This window comes from Prionailurus viverrinus, chromosome C1 (assembly GCF_022837055.1).
Source record: "Prionailurus viverrinus isolate Anna chromosome C1, UM_Priviv_1.0, whole genome shotgun sequence".
NCBI lineage: Eukaryota > Metazoa > Chordata > Mammalia > Carnivora > Felidae > Prionailurus > Prionailurus viverrinus.
The window spans coordinates 84,615,819-84,631,078 of NC_062568.1; the positions used below are offsets into that span (position 1 = coordinate 84,615,819).

Here is a 15,260-nt window from a genome sequence, read left to right on the forward strand (position 1 = left end):
AACACCGAAACAAATAAAGCAAACAAAGAAAAACAAAAGACAAAAAACTAAAAACAATCCAAAAGCAAAAAAACAGAAACACCAGCTACGGGTAAAAAACAGGGTGGAGGCAGTGCTGATGGAAGAGCATATAGAAAGAAAGAAATGACAGGGGTGGGGAAAAAGAAAAAAGAAACATTGACTAGGCAGAGAGACTACAAGGCTTAATCCAGAGAGAGAGAAATGAATGTAAAGAAGGTGTAGAACATGTATCAAGAGAATGGATTAAATATATCTGTTTAAACAAACCAATAACCAGAGTAACAGCCTAGAGGAGCGAAGAGATAAGAAAGAGAAATTGGGGGGGGGGGGAGAATAAATCTATACGTCAAGAATTGTCCTAGAATTAATCTAGGCAATGCAACAGCACTGGTAAGGAGGAGGGGTTCTTCTGGTTCAACAGCATCTATCTCGCTCCAGAAGATATGTAGTTACCCAGAGCTGAGAGGTGTGGTTTGGTGTAGGGTGGTCCTGCCTCCACTGTGGGTCCTGTTTTTGGTGGTGGTGGAGAGAAACATGGCAATGCCCCAGTCTCTTCTCCATGACCAGGTGTCCCAAATCACTCCTGTGGAGCCGTCCTCACTGTGCTGCAGGCATAGATGAGGCTGTCTGTCTTGCTCCGTTGACTCCTTTGCCCTGGTGCTTGGCTGGGAATTAAACTCCTGCTCTGTGCGCCCCGGTACTGGGGGAACACCTCCTGATATGAGGTTCCAGCTGGTTTTTTCCTGTGCTGCAGCCCTTCAGGGGAAGGGACCGGTTTTTCCTGCTGAGGACTGCACCACTGATCTACCACTGAACCCTAAGGTGACTCCCCACCTCCCCAGGTGTGTGAACAGGGCAGCTGGCCCCAGTCTGAAGATGGAATCTGCAGTTAAAGTTGGGATCCCTCTCCATCCTGGTCCCAAGTTTTTTCTCTTGTCCAGATACAGTCCTATGCTTCCCCAGTCGCTCTTTCTCTTCCCTTTGTCTCTTTTTTTTTTTTTTTTAATTTTTTTTTCAACGTTTATTTATTTTTGGGACAGAGAGAGACAGAGCATGAATGGGGGAGGGGCAGAGAGAGAGGGACACACAGAATCGGAAACAGGCTCCAGGCTCTGAGCCATCAGCCCAGAGCCCGACGCGGGGCTCGAACTCAGGGACCGCGAGATCGTGACCTGGCTGAAGTCGGACGCTTAACCGACTGCGCCACCCAGGTGCCCCTCTTCCCTTTGTCTCTTGGCAGAGGGGAATCCCTCCCCTTCATGCCTATGCAGCCAGTTTTATCTACCCCAGTTCACAATCATTCACCTATGCTCCCTCAAATTGTTCCGTTTTCTCCCTGGTAGACTCAGTCTCTTTTCCTCCCAGACTCATGGGGTTCAAAGTCCTTTAGCTTCAGCCCTTCTTTGTTTGGGAGACGCAGGAAGTCCCCCTACTTCTCCACCATGTTGGCCATCAGCTCAGTACTGTTTATAAAGCACTTTGATGTTTCCACATTTGGCTCATATTTTACTTTTTATAAAATACGATACAATAGTTTAATATATGGCATGATATTATAAATGTTATTCAGTTCAGTAAATAAATTTTTCCATTAAAAAATAGTTGAGGAAACCAGAGAAAAAAATTTGGCTATATATGTTTTTGACAGGAAAAGATAAATTTTCAACCATATATCTTTTTTTCTTCCACTTATATCAACTTCATTCATAGTTTTAGTTTGGCTTATTTGAGTCTGACCTATAATTTATAATATTATTTGAATAATTCTTTTTCTTATTTTTTAAAACTAGATAGTTCATATTTATATTCATAAGATTTCACATTCAACAATTTCTATTTTATTGCCCTCTGTTAGATGATATTTTTAATACTTTTTTTTTTAAATGTTTTTATTTTTTTTATTTTTGAGACAGAGACAGAGCATGAGCAGGGGAGGGGCAGAGAGAGAGGGAGACACAGAATCTGAAGCAGGCTTCCATCTCTGAGCTGCGAGCACAGAGCCCTATGGGGCTCAAACCCATGAACCGTGAGATTATGACCTGAGCCAAAGTCGGACGTTTAGCCAGCTGAGCCACCCAGGTGCCCCAAGATGATTTTTTTGTAATTTAGTATCTTCACACAGATTGCTCTTCATTTTGTTTCATATAGTAGTTTACCTTCCTACAGAGGTTGTGTGATTTTTATTATAATTGTCAACATTGTTCTCATTTCTAACTGCATCCCATTTTTCTTATTTTTAGAGACTTTATGTAATTTGCATATGATGTATTAAAAGTAAAGTTTAAAAATTCCTGTTTCAATTATTTTACATTTGTATTGGTTAACAACCACTCTTTGGGCTGCATAGATGATAGTTTTCTGTTCGATTGCACATTTAGTCTTCCTCTGACCCTTCATTTTATATACTTTACATGTGAGTCATTATTTAACCTTTCATTGAGTTGAACCTAGGAATCTTTTTGTTTTTGTTGTTTTTATCTTTGGCTCAACATATATTAAGGTGTACCTACTGAACTTTATTAGTGGAGATAATTGCTCACAATTACAGGAAAATTAGACCATAATATAACAAATGATAAACATTTATACATGTGTATATCCATATATATACACACATTTGTTATAACATAAGTATTTATGAGGTTTATATTTATTTGTAAGTACCTGAATTCATAATTCTAATCATCTGAAAGGAAAATAACTGATATATTATTCTTAGAATTGAATGGAAGAATAAGAAGTTTAAATGAAACCTTAAAAATAAGTTGTAAGTTTTATTCACTCTGAGAACATTCATTTAGCATCAGCTGTCTGTCAAAACATATTATAAGTATATACATACACATTCAGTATACTCTTGGCTATGAGAGGATAAGGGTATGTTTGCAAGGGTATAGTTACAGTGGCCTGGCATTTAAATAGGCATTATTATGATATCTAGTCAAATGATCTTCTCCATGTTTTCAAGTTTCTCCTTCTAATTCACAGTTTTCTAATCAGTCTTCAAAAGTTTTAGCACTGGTTAATATATATGATAGGAAAAAACTAACTTTTGGCCATAGAGAGCATAAATACACATCTTTATAACTGGGAGAGAAAATACCTATTTTTTATGCTGTTCGCATATGGGGAATGGTGAGAAAGATGAGGGTACTTTTGCTCCCACAGCATGACTCAACTGACAACCTGTTGGAAAGGTTTATTCAATCTAAGTCTTGGTTTTCTAAGTATAGTCATTGAGTGCTTTCTTATGTTTCAGTCTCTTCTATGTGGAGAGTTAGTCTTTATTACTTCACATGAAGTGTTGATGTAGGTATTCCTATGACTAAAGTCATCTAAAATGTGCTTTGCAACTGTTCCTTTGGGAACTGTCCACTGACTCTAAGGATGGCATTTGATAAGATCACATTTATTCTGGCGAGACTTATCCTCATTACCCAAGATAATGATGTTCTTCCATTGGCATGTGGGAACTTGAGGTAATGATGCAACTGGAGATCAGACATAGTACAGGTTGAGGCAGATTACATATGCCAGTTTTCATGAAATAGAAAAAAAAGATTTATACACTTAGCCCCTGATTTTTTTATGGGTTTTGTGTTTCACTGGGTTCCTCCCAACCCCATAAGTACGCTCTATGTTTATTTGTATAAAGAGGGAAAACATAGTTAATAGATGAGACATGAATATCATCACACTAACAAGCGTCCTTCCTCCAGTACATCATTTGAATTTTTAAAGTCACCATTATCAAATCAAACCATGTCAAATTATGAAGAACCTGACTTTATTGGTTTTCTGTTTATGAGAAGTAATAAAATCAGTAGTTGCTATATTTTGCATTAAAACAATCACCTGATTTACTCAAAAAGCAACTACAAAAATCAAATAGATTTATCAGTTACATCAAGTAAGCATTACCTGTGTTGACCAGTAATTCATTTTCATCTCAGTTTCTAAGGGGAATCTTGGTGTTCTTTCATATTCTAGCCTTACTCCAAAGAATGTTTATTACATAAGTAAATTTACTGACTGGTAGCCAGTTAAGAAATTATCGTCTACATCTGGACTTCTCATAAAGCTTGGAAGCGAAGAAGCTTTCAGTCGTAGTTCACTTTTTAATAAGAGGCAATGTCACCAAAGGTCATTTCAGTTGTCAAAAGAAGACAGTAAGTACTAACAGACTGGCAGTGTGTCTTTGTTAACATGATAGCACAGTCATCTAAGACCTCTTCATAACCTGAGAAATCTATGATCCAACAGGTTTCAGGAGCGCTCAGGTCAACTGGAAAACAACAGAGCTAGGAGTGTTGAAAAGGGACCAAGTCTGGACTTCTAAATTAGAGAATGGCAAGAGCAAGCATTGCATAGTTCAAAGGGGCTTTAAAAAGTTAAGAGAGAAGCCAACCAGCTAAGCAAGCTTCAGTGTGGTCCCTAGACAAGGTTATGTTAAGCATAGATAATTCACAATTTTCACAATACTTTATCGTGGAAATGATCTTAGCATTTTCAAGACTTCATTTTTATTGGCTTATAGTAGGCGGTTCAGGGAAAGTCTGTTTATTGGGAAGAAACTCTTAGGCTAATTAATTTTATAATCTCATTGAGACTTTTTGTTATTGTTTATTTCTGTTTGTTTAGAAGTTTTTATTAAGTCAAAAACTTTAGGGTCTTTCTAAAGGTGGAGAAGAATTTTATGCCTAGATTGAGTTAATTCCTCAGAGGATAAAAATTCAAATGCCGTTCTATCTGAGTAAAACACAAGGAACCTGATATCCCTACTCACATCAGAAATGATTAAAACCATTAAATAATTGTTTAAAAGTTTAGGCTTATTTAATTATATTACCCGTAGCATACTCATTTGCTTTTTTTTTTTTCCTTTCTTTGCAATGCTATCTGTTTCCTGAATGATCAAATGATGTTTATGAAATTTCCTGTTAGCCAGTTTTTCTCTGTATTCCATTCATCAGTTAGAAAACGAAATTATTTTGTCACATTTCACAGAATGCTTCTAAAGAACTGTACTCTGAAAGAATTCCATGTTACCATTTTACGTGTTCAGAAAATTTGTATTGAATAAACACTAGATTCTAAATGCTAGAGGTACAGTGACAGAAGGAGAAAATAATAAACCAGAAAAAAAAAAGATACATGCAATGTTTGGTGGTGATATGGGAAAAATAAAGCAGGGAAAGCTTATAGAGAGTTAGTATATAGAGTTTGTAGGGGCTTGCAATTTTCACAAAATAAAGTAGTAAGAGAAGTCATTGCTGGAAAGGTAGCTTTCAAATACTACCCTAACAGAGGTGAACAAGTCAGGCATTCTGATATATGGGGGGGGGGGGGGGGGGGAGGCAGTGGTGGTGATTAGGAAGAAGGAAGAGCCTCTGAGACAGAGGCTTACTTGGCTTGTTGGTTAAGGAACAGTAAGAAGGTCGGTGTGTCTGGAGGAATATGACAAGGGTGAGATTAATAAGGAGATAAAAGAAATGACATCAAACAGGTAATGAGAATACAGTTAATGGAGGGGTTTACAGGCTATTATAAAGGCTTTGACTTTTACTGTGAGTGAAATGGGAACCCTTTGAGGAATTGGGCAGAAAACTGATTCACGTTAACATTTTAAAGGTATCACTCTGGCCATTGTGTTGAGAAAGACTAAAAGAGGAGGAGGGCATCAATGAAAGCAGAGAAACCAGTTAGAAGGCTCTAGGAATCATTTGGGTTGAGAGATGATGGCAGCTTGGAGCAGGGTGGTAGTAACAGTCACTGAGACGTGGTGGGATTCCTGATATGTTTTGACATCAGAATCAAAGATATTTATTGACACTTTGGATGAAGGACGGAAAAAAAAGAGGAATTGAGGATTTCCAAATTCATCCTATTTCCTAATTAGCACAAAAGCTACTCTGATTATGATTGTATAGCTAAACTTTCAACACTAATTTTGTATGGCATATTACTGTTACCTTTACATCTTAACAAGCATTGAAATTTTGGTCAATTAGTGCATATTCATCAAAAACTCACCAATCTTCACAAAAGCAAGGATGCATTGTTCTAAAAATAGTATTGAGCAACTTTCTTTTACTTCCACAATCTTATTTTCTTGACTATAAAAAAGAAGCAGCTCAGGAATCATAAGCTAGTCATGATCTAGTGATTATTTGACTCCTGGAGTCAGTCAAGGAGCCACTAAGGCTGAAGTCACAGGTGCTGTTTATATGGGCTTCTGAGTTTGCATGTTCTACTCCAGAAAATTCACTTCTGGCCTCATGCATCCACCTCAAAAAAGTACACCCTTGCTCACAAGGGAAGCCTGTAAAACTGTAGGGTGAGGTCAGTCCACCTCCATCCTCATTGCTAAAACAACAACAACAACAACAACAACAACAACAACAACAACAAAATTAAAACAATAACAACAACAAAACAATCTCACAGAACTTCCTTTATTTACCAACAGTGAAAGTAAATAGTATTGTACTAACATTTACACAATACATTATTTTTAAGGAAATAAAGAATACAAATGCTCAGTGGACTATGTTTTCTTTAGAGAAGCCAACTACAATATATAGTCAGTGAAGCATATATGAGTTATTAATAAATACTTTTGCAAGCATTTTTTAAAAATGTTAAAGATGCATTAAAATATAGGAATAAATTGTAGTAAGTAATTCAAAATTATGAAAAAAATGGACTCACTTTTACTAAGCTCACTTCTCTTTTTCTCTTATTCCAGAACCGACAGATAGGCCACCTATGCTATTAATTGCAAATTCTGAAACAATTGAGGTTTTCTATCTTAATGGCAGTAAAATGGCAACCCTGAGCTCGGTCAATGGAAATGAAATTCATACTCTGGATTTTATTTACAATGAAGACATGATTTGTTGGATTGAATCAAGAGAATCTTCAAATCAGCTCAAATGTATCCAGATAACAAAAACAGGAAGATTAACAGAGGAGTGGACCATTAATATTCTTCAGTCCTTCCACAGTGAGTATTTCAACTCATATGAAATGTCACCCTTGAAGGATTTCATTTACAGATCAGTAAACAGGATTCTTAGATTTTTCTAACATAGTTTATGGCTATTGGAAATCTATATATGTAAATATGAATAGACAAATAAACGTGTTCACTACCTGTTCTGAATAAACACACACATACACATGTAGTTTCACTGTTTATGCAAGTAACAAGTTAGGAGTTAATTTTAATTCTTTCTTTAATGCTTATTACAGTGTCACCTAAATGAGAATTGTAATTTGCCACTCAGTGATAGTTCACAATGTGAGAGTGAAGGTGGAAATTTTAAAAAGCAAGAAACAGAGTTGATAATTATAAGCTCATCAACTGTAGTGTTTGTTAAAATGCCTTGAAAACTATTAGATTTATGCTAATTGGTAACAACTACCTGTGTTTGTTGACTTTTTTCTTAGCAAATCAGAGTTTTTATGCATCTTCCAAAGGACTGATTTGTGGTTTTGATTTATTTTGATTTCTCGGTCCAGAAATTCACAAACTAGTAGCTGTGCTTTTCTTCCTGAATATTGCTGTAAATTGAAGTCACATTGTTACACAGACACGAATACATTCATTCCATCTTTCATGCTGATGTTTGCTGTCTCCCTTTCTCTCTCTTTCTCCTTCCCTCCATCTCTCCAGCACAGGAGTATTTGTGCTTTCCTGGGGAAACCGTGTGCATGGGAATTTCAAGACATGTCCATTTATTTTTTTGATTTACAGAAAATTATTCTTGCAAATGCTGCTAACATAAAAATTGGTAGAAAAGTAAAGAAAAACTGTAGTCAAGTTAAGAAAAGAAAAGACAGTCGTGTGATAGAATAAATGTAGCTTTCAGACAGAATGTTTGGTGATTTGGATTCAATAATTATATTTTATTAATATTTTTGACATACAATTAGAAGGATTGATTATTAATCTTTATTAAACATAAGAAAATAATATGTTATGTTTGATAAGTATGATGATATTGAATAAACCAATGGCAAAAATTATAATAAATGGAATATAAAGTATGATTGTGTACAGTTTAGTGAAAATAAATAAATGTTTAACAAATAGAATCCAACACTTTGAAAATCCTCTTAACATAAATAAAATAATTGCTAAAGCCACTTATTTTGATACTGGACCAAAATGCCTTGTAAAAGCAAAGGTCCCTGGCTGTTTTTAAGGATTTTATGGGAAATGATAATTCCTAATAAATAGTAAATAGCAAGTAGTACCAGCACAAGGAGTGCTGCCGTGTGATTTGAGTATTTCAGACATTGGCTGAGCCAGCTGTTGGAAAGTGTTCAAACAAAAAGTCCCAGTCCCTGCCATGTTAGTGATTACCTCAAGTAATCCAAATGCATTTGTCCCTAGCAAATGGAATAGTGACAGTCAAATAGCTAGGCTATTCAAAGTTGCCAGGTAAAATTACTTTCCAAATTTACTTAAGCAACTTTTCTACATTTAATATGTCCTAATAATATTATTAATTTCTCTTGTAACATGTATTTTTGAAACAACTACTTTTTTTTTAGTACATCTGGGGATGGCAAAGCGTTTGCACATTAGAATATCGGAAGAATATAATTTGTATCTTAGGTTTCTTTTGATTTATAAGGCAATGCTTGGCCAATCTAGAAAACAAAAGAGATTTTTGTTAAGCAATTCACTGAAATGCTGAAAAGAACATTCATTTTGAACTATAAGTAATAAATGCAATGGAAATCTTTTAATTAGAGTAAATATTTTGTTGACAAAGGTTTAAGCTGTGCAATTTCAGTCAATGTAGAATAAAGATTAAATGTGTAGAAGTAAGTTAATGATGGGACTGGGGCAGAGGTATGAGCAGGTCCGGGCTCCTCTGTCACTGCTTGTAATCCATGCATTTTATCACCGTGCCAGAGAATAGCTTCCATTGGATATGGTGAGCTCTTCATTCACCATGACACTCTGTGAGCTGATAATGAAGTTGGAATATTTCTTGCATGTATAATTACATAAAATCTCTTGTACCACATAAGCAAAAATAATGAACCAATGAGACTATGCCTGAATAACTGGCACTGTTCCTTCTTCCATAGATGCTTTTCTCTGAATTTGCCTGAAGAAAGCATTCTTTTTATGAAAAAAATAATAATAATATATATTTTCTTAATTTACTGTGAGGAGAAAAGCAATCATTACAGGTCAAACTGACTTGCATTTAAAATTTGCATAATGGTATATTTAAATAATTTAGTTCAGTATTAAAATTTGTATTTTCTGTCTCATCTCATTGGATACCCACTACATTCCTGTATGCTCTTCAAGTTTTTTTTTTCAACGTTTATTTATTTTTGGGACAGAGAGAGACAGAGCATGAACGGGGGAGGGGCAGAGAGAGAGGGAGACACAGAATCGGAAACAGGCTCCAGGCTCTGAGCCATCAGCCCAGAGCCTGACACGGGGCTTGAACTCCCGGACCGGGAGATCGTGACCTGGCTGAAGTCGGACGCTTAACCGACTGCGCCACCCAGGCGCCCCTCAAGTTTTTTAATATAAAAAAAAATTAGCTACAGATCTCAGATATGTTAGACAATACTGATTGACGAAAACAAAGGCAGAGATGGGACAACTAAATCTTGTGTTCTTCTACATTAGAAGTGCAAATACTGGTGCTTTCAAAGAACCTCCCAAATCTACTAAAAATAACAACTTCAACTTAGGGAGTGTGTTAAGTGATTGTATGCATTAGGAAGGCATAGCTGTGTCTCTTATGATGAGGGGAAAATTGGGACAGTGAGAAATTGGGTAACAGGACACAACGAGTATTGGCTATAGGTGTGAGTTGGGTCTGACTTTATCAGCTTTTGCTAAACACCACACTGCCCCTGTGGGTCTCAACTTTTGTTGTTCATTTTAGTGAGCCAAAAATGATTAGACACACTAATGTTAGGGACAATGGCTCAAAAAGACAGTCTCTAAATAGGAGAGAAGTATACAAATCTTGGAAGGGAAGTGGACAAGGTGAATTGTGGAAGGCTGTATTGTTTGAGAAGACCCACCTCTTAGGGTGCCTTGGTGGCTCAGTCGTTTAAGTGTCTGACTTTGGCTCAGGCATGATCCCACGGTTCGTGGGTTTTGAGGCCCATGTTGAGCTCTGCTGACAACCTGGAGACTGGAGCCTGCTTCAGATTCTGAGTCTCCCTCTCTCTCTGCCCCTACTTGCCCTCTCTGTCTCTCAACAATATATAAAGACTTTAAAAAAGGCCCACCAATTGATTCTAATATAGCCGCTTAGAGAAGCCTATTTTTTGTTTTAAATTTTTTAATGTTTGTTTATTTTTTGAGAGAGAGACAGTGACAGAGAGTGTGAGTGGGCGATGAGCAGAGAGAGGAGGAGTCACAGAATCTGAAATAGGCTCCAGGCTTTGAGCTGTCAGTACAGAGCCTAATGGTGGGGCTTTAACTCATGAACTGCGAGATCATAACCTGAGCCGAAGTCAGACGCTTAACTGACGAGCCACTTGGGTGACCCTAGAGGCCTACTTTTAACATTAAGAATCACTCCTTAGCAATATTGTGAGAGAATAAAGACTAATAATAATATGCTCAATAAAGTATAGTAACCAAAGCACATTGGGCAAAGTATGATTATATTTCTTATTCAGTGTTACTATTTTTTTAAAAGATACCTGATGTTTAATATCTAGGGATTTAGCCAGAAAATTGTAGACTTTGAAGAAAATTTTGGAAGTGTTTTGTAAGCAAAATTGATTCTCCAATTAAATATTCATACAAAGTACATTTGCAACAACTAATTATTTCCCCCAGTCTTTCTTGGAGAGTACTGTGGTAGGGACACAAATGCCTCAAATCAACAAGAATGATGGGATTCAAAAAAATGGTGATGTCCAGCTGTTTTCTGAGGACAAAGTACACAAAGATAATTGAGATAGGTAGAATATTCACTGTGTTAATCCCTTGATAACAAGATGATTCAGGACCAGACTGTTCATTCCTAGGTATAGAGTAGATACTTTCATTGCATTTCCATGTGTGATTTTTCAATATTCTGCAAAATTTGAGTATGAGTTTTAGGATTCTAATACGGACTTGCCCAGCTTGTTTTGATCCATTCAGTGTGCTCAGTTCTGGTCCAGCAGAATATTCCTGGACAAAAATAAAAAGCTTGCTTATTCTTTATAAACTTTGCTTCAGAATTAACCCCAATCACTGATTTTTATTATCCCCAATCCTGGTTTCGTTTTTTGTTTTTGTTTTTGTTTTTTTGCCTCTTTCGATGTCAGCCTTAGCTCATTTTCCATTTAAAACTCTGCCTAGATCCATTATATTAAATTTTTGATTGGATAACTTCGGGATTTTGGCACTTTGCCTCTGTCTTAGCAATTTTACTTCTTTTTCTTGAATTAGAGCTCTCTAATAATCACATAATATTATTAAGCAACATTTCCTGAATGTTTTGTTTATCCATTAAAAATTCTACATATATAATACATTACCATCATAAAAATGAAATCTGCATACTGTTTATATTCATCAGTTTATAGGTGAGAAAATGAGTTTAACAAAAGGAAATATTTTTTGAAGTTGATAAGAAATCTTTAAGTCTTGGTCTCAATACACACAAATAATGACTTTTAATTTTGAAATACGCCCTTTGCCTCAGCCCAGCCTAGGAATTTCATAGCCTTTATGGTTTCACAAACGTCCTCCACTAGGATATGGTAGGATAAGCGTGACCAGTTTGTGAATCTATTGTCAATACAAGCATAATCTTGGGACAAAATAATCCACCTGTAGCAGTGGAAATGCTGGTCTCAAACTGTGTCAGCTCAGTGAGTCTGCATGTTAGAATATGATTATAGAACTTTTCAGCAGTATCCCAAGATTACATAATGTCACATAGTGATGAAGAGATCATCATAGAACCTTTTTGTACTTATTTATAAGACATGTGCTCAAGTATTGAATTTTTATGAACTTGAATTTTTCTCTACAATTATTTCTTCACCTGATTGGTTACAAGCCATTCATGTGGTTTTCATTTGTCTTTTTGAAATGGTTACTAGTGAAATTGTCCACTCCATGGGAACTTCTCCAATGTCTATTATTCTGCTAGAGTGACCATGATACTCCATTACTTAAAATCAAAATCATTTGATGTAGCTTCCTATTTATCTTAAGATAAAATAAAACTTCATTATCTGGCTTCTCTGCAAGCAGCTGACCTACCTTGCCTCTACTTACTCAAATCACACATTCTACCTAAAAATAGTACTTATACTTCCTTCAATATACTTTATTTTCCCATTTCCATGCATGTTTGTGTATGTTGCTTCTTCATCATAGATCATAGGTTCTCATTCCCTCTAACCAGGTATCTCTTACTCATTCTTCATGGCATCATATTGGTTCCAAAAGTTTTCCAGTTGAGTTTAGCAGCCCTTCCTATGCGACCTTATCACAAATGCATTATATTTCGGGGCACCTGGGTGACTGAGTCAGTTAAGCTGCTTCCACTCAGGTCATGACCTCATGGTTCATGGGTTCAAGCCCCACTTCCGGCTCTGCACTTCTGCACTGACAGCTGAGCCTGGAGCCTACTTCAGATTCTGTGTCTTCTACTCTCTCTGCCCCCCCCCCAACACTCTGTCTCTCTGTCTCTCTCAAAAAAGGAAATAAACATTAAAATTTTTAAAAGAAAAAATAAGCATTATATTTCAATTTTATGTTTACCTGTTTTTCCAAATAAAAAATGATTCCTTGGCTTTAGGATGTGAGGAAGGGTGAGCACAGAATTAGAGTTAGAGACACAGTTAGAGGCAACTTCCAGAGAAACTCTGTCAGATCACTACTAGAGACATTTAGAAAAACAGGCTGAATGATGGCTAAGGAAGATCTGATCTATGTCTAGCTAATAGTCTCACATGTCAGTCTTAAATGTTTCTAAGGTACTGGGTCTACTCAATGACTATTGACTTTTATGGACTTAACGTCTGACTTCCCCTGGGTATGTGCTTATAGATTTATTTTGGGTCCTAACCTCAATGACCATAGAAGCAACTTGATTCAAACCTTTTAGAGTCTCCCCATCCTAAGGCAGCTCAATTAAACAGTATTGGAGCCAAAGCTCTTAAAACAGAGGTCAATTAATTTTTAGTGCAGAGATTAAATAGAACAAAGCAGTGTGGACTTTTTAACTCTTCTCCTTTCTGGCGTGATTAGATTTTTTTCTTTTGAAGAAAGTTCTGCTAACTCATATTTAGGTCCTTGAATGCATAAAATGGTGAATGTGCTTATGATCTCAATCATATATACTTAGTTATTATTAAGGTTTCAGATGCCTTTTATAATAAAAGTAAAGGGGAGGATCAGGATTTCTCTGTAATTCTCATCCCCTGAGAAACACTGTAAACTACTTCAAACTTGGGGTTGTATGCTTTTCATTCATTCAACATTCAATCAATTCTGGTTCTAGGATTCCATTAGAAAAGGTTCAGGAATTGTTCATCTCTGAGCTGAAGAGCTAAAGAAGAAATGACCATCATTTTTGTATAAATTAATGAGCTTTTTAAAAGAAAATTTCTTATCTAGATTTCCTACTCACCCACAGAAACAAACAAAAAAATGTTGTAAATTTGTTTTTGGCTGTGATAACTGGTTTTATATTACTCCCTAAGAAACATCTGTGACGGATATAAAGCACATCCTCCATGAGGATGTTATAACTCTTTATTTCCAGAGATACATTTTTATTCACTGTTGTTCTATAAGCAAATACACGTTTTATTCAACTCTTTATACTTCTTACAAAGTTTTCATTTTATATTTAGGATATTTACATAAAATGACTTTTTTTCTGAGATGTGTGTGTAGCTAATTAATATAATGCATTCCTTCTGGGATCTGGAATTTTAGCAAAATGATCAGGCTATTCATTGAGTGCAAAAAAAAAAATAGAGACAAAGGCAGAGTTAGCAAAGATGTTGATCTGAGGATCTCAGGATACATTTCTGGAGAACTTTCAGAATTCCCTTTTTGATACCGTATGCTTAATGGTGTAGGCAGTGATATTAAATTATGTCTTAATTTTTACATTAGCATTAGATTAATTTATACTTTGAAGTAAATAACCCATTCTGATTTACAATCAGAGCACAATCATAAAAGACTGTCCTGAATGCCTAGTAAAAAGGGAAGAAAAAAACACTCTCAACACTCTGTTCCTCTATAAGTTTGTCTTTATTGTTAGTTCAGTTGTCAGGCTGCAAAGAACTAAATTACTATTTATTGTCATTTGGCAATATGCTCGAAACTCACCAAAGCCAGTATTCAACATGTGCTAAGCTTCAATTGTTGATATTTTTTCCCTATGAATTTGGTGAAATATACTTTACTTACACAGTGTACATGTATTCCCCTATAAAGTCTGCTTCATGCTATAGAGAATTTTTAAATCATTATCCTTATAGTATTTGTTTTTGTCCAGATTCACATGTCTGCTTGTTTATTCTGGATTTTAATAATCAAAGTGGGATTCTCTTGATGATCCTATCATGATGCCATATACCAAGTAGATCAAAATGTTTGGCAGGATTTCTTTGTCTACCAATCTGAAACTTGGAATATAAAAGCTCTTTTCATAAAGACTAAATAAGCTGCATCATATATTTGAAATCCATGATGTCTAATTACGGAAACCTGTGTTTCTGTCTGGATAAACTTGATCGTGGTAGAAGAAAGAAGGAAATAAGGAGAGAAAAGAACAGGAAAAAAGAGAAGCTATTACTTTACAGCAATTAGCCTTGCAAAATAATTTCTGACTTAGTATTTATTTGGTATTTTTTTTTGTTTTTAAGTATAATACCATAATTGTCTGCTTCAATTCTTTCATTTTATTTTGCATTTCATTAAATAATTTATGTCAAGTAAAATTGGCATTTTTCTCTTCATATTCCTCGATCATTAGAAAATGTTCATGTTGTAGACACATTTACAATAGGAACGTAACATCAAATCTAAAGGCAGTGAGCAGAAGTGTAATTAAGCAAAGTAATTAAAGTGGCACGTATCATTTCAGTGTCTGATTAAGATTCTTGTTTGTTTTTATTTTTATTGTTTTCAGGCTATAACATCTTGTGACTTGTACATTTATTTTAACCCTGATTTATATTTCTATCACCAAAATGTTTGGGGTGAAAGTATGGTG

At 35.7% G+C, this 15,260-nt stretch overlaps 1 protein-coding gene across 1 annotated transcript in view; it reads left to right on the plus strand.

Moving 5' to 3' along the window:
- Positions 1-15,260, plus strand: part of LRP1B (LDL receptor related protein 1B) — a 1,903,200-nt gene that overhangs the window by 896,095 nt on the left and 991,845 nt on the right. Inside the window, exon 6 of the mRNA XM_047873645.1 lies at positions 6,770-7,027. Coding sequence (XP_047729601.1) covers positions 6,770-7,027 — 258 coding nt within the window. The remainder of the gene's footprint in view (positions 1-6,769; positions 7,028-15,260) is intronic.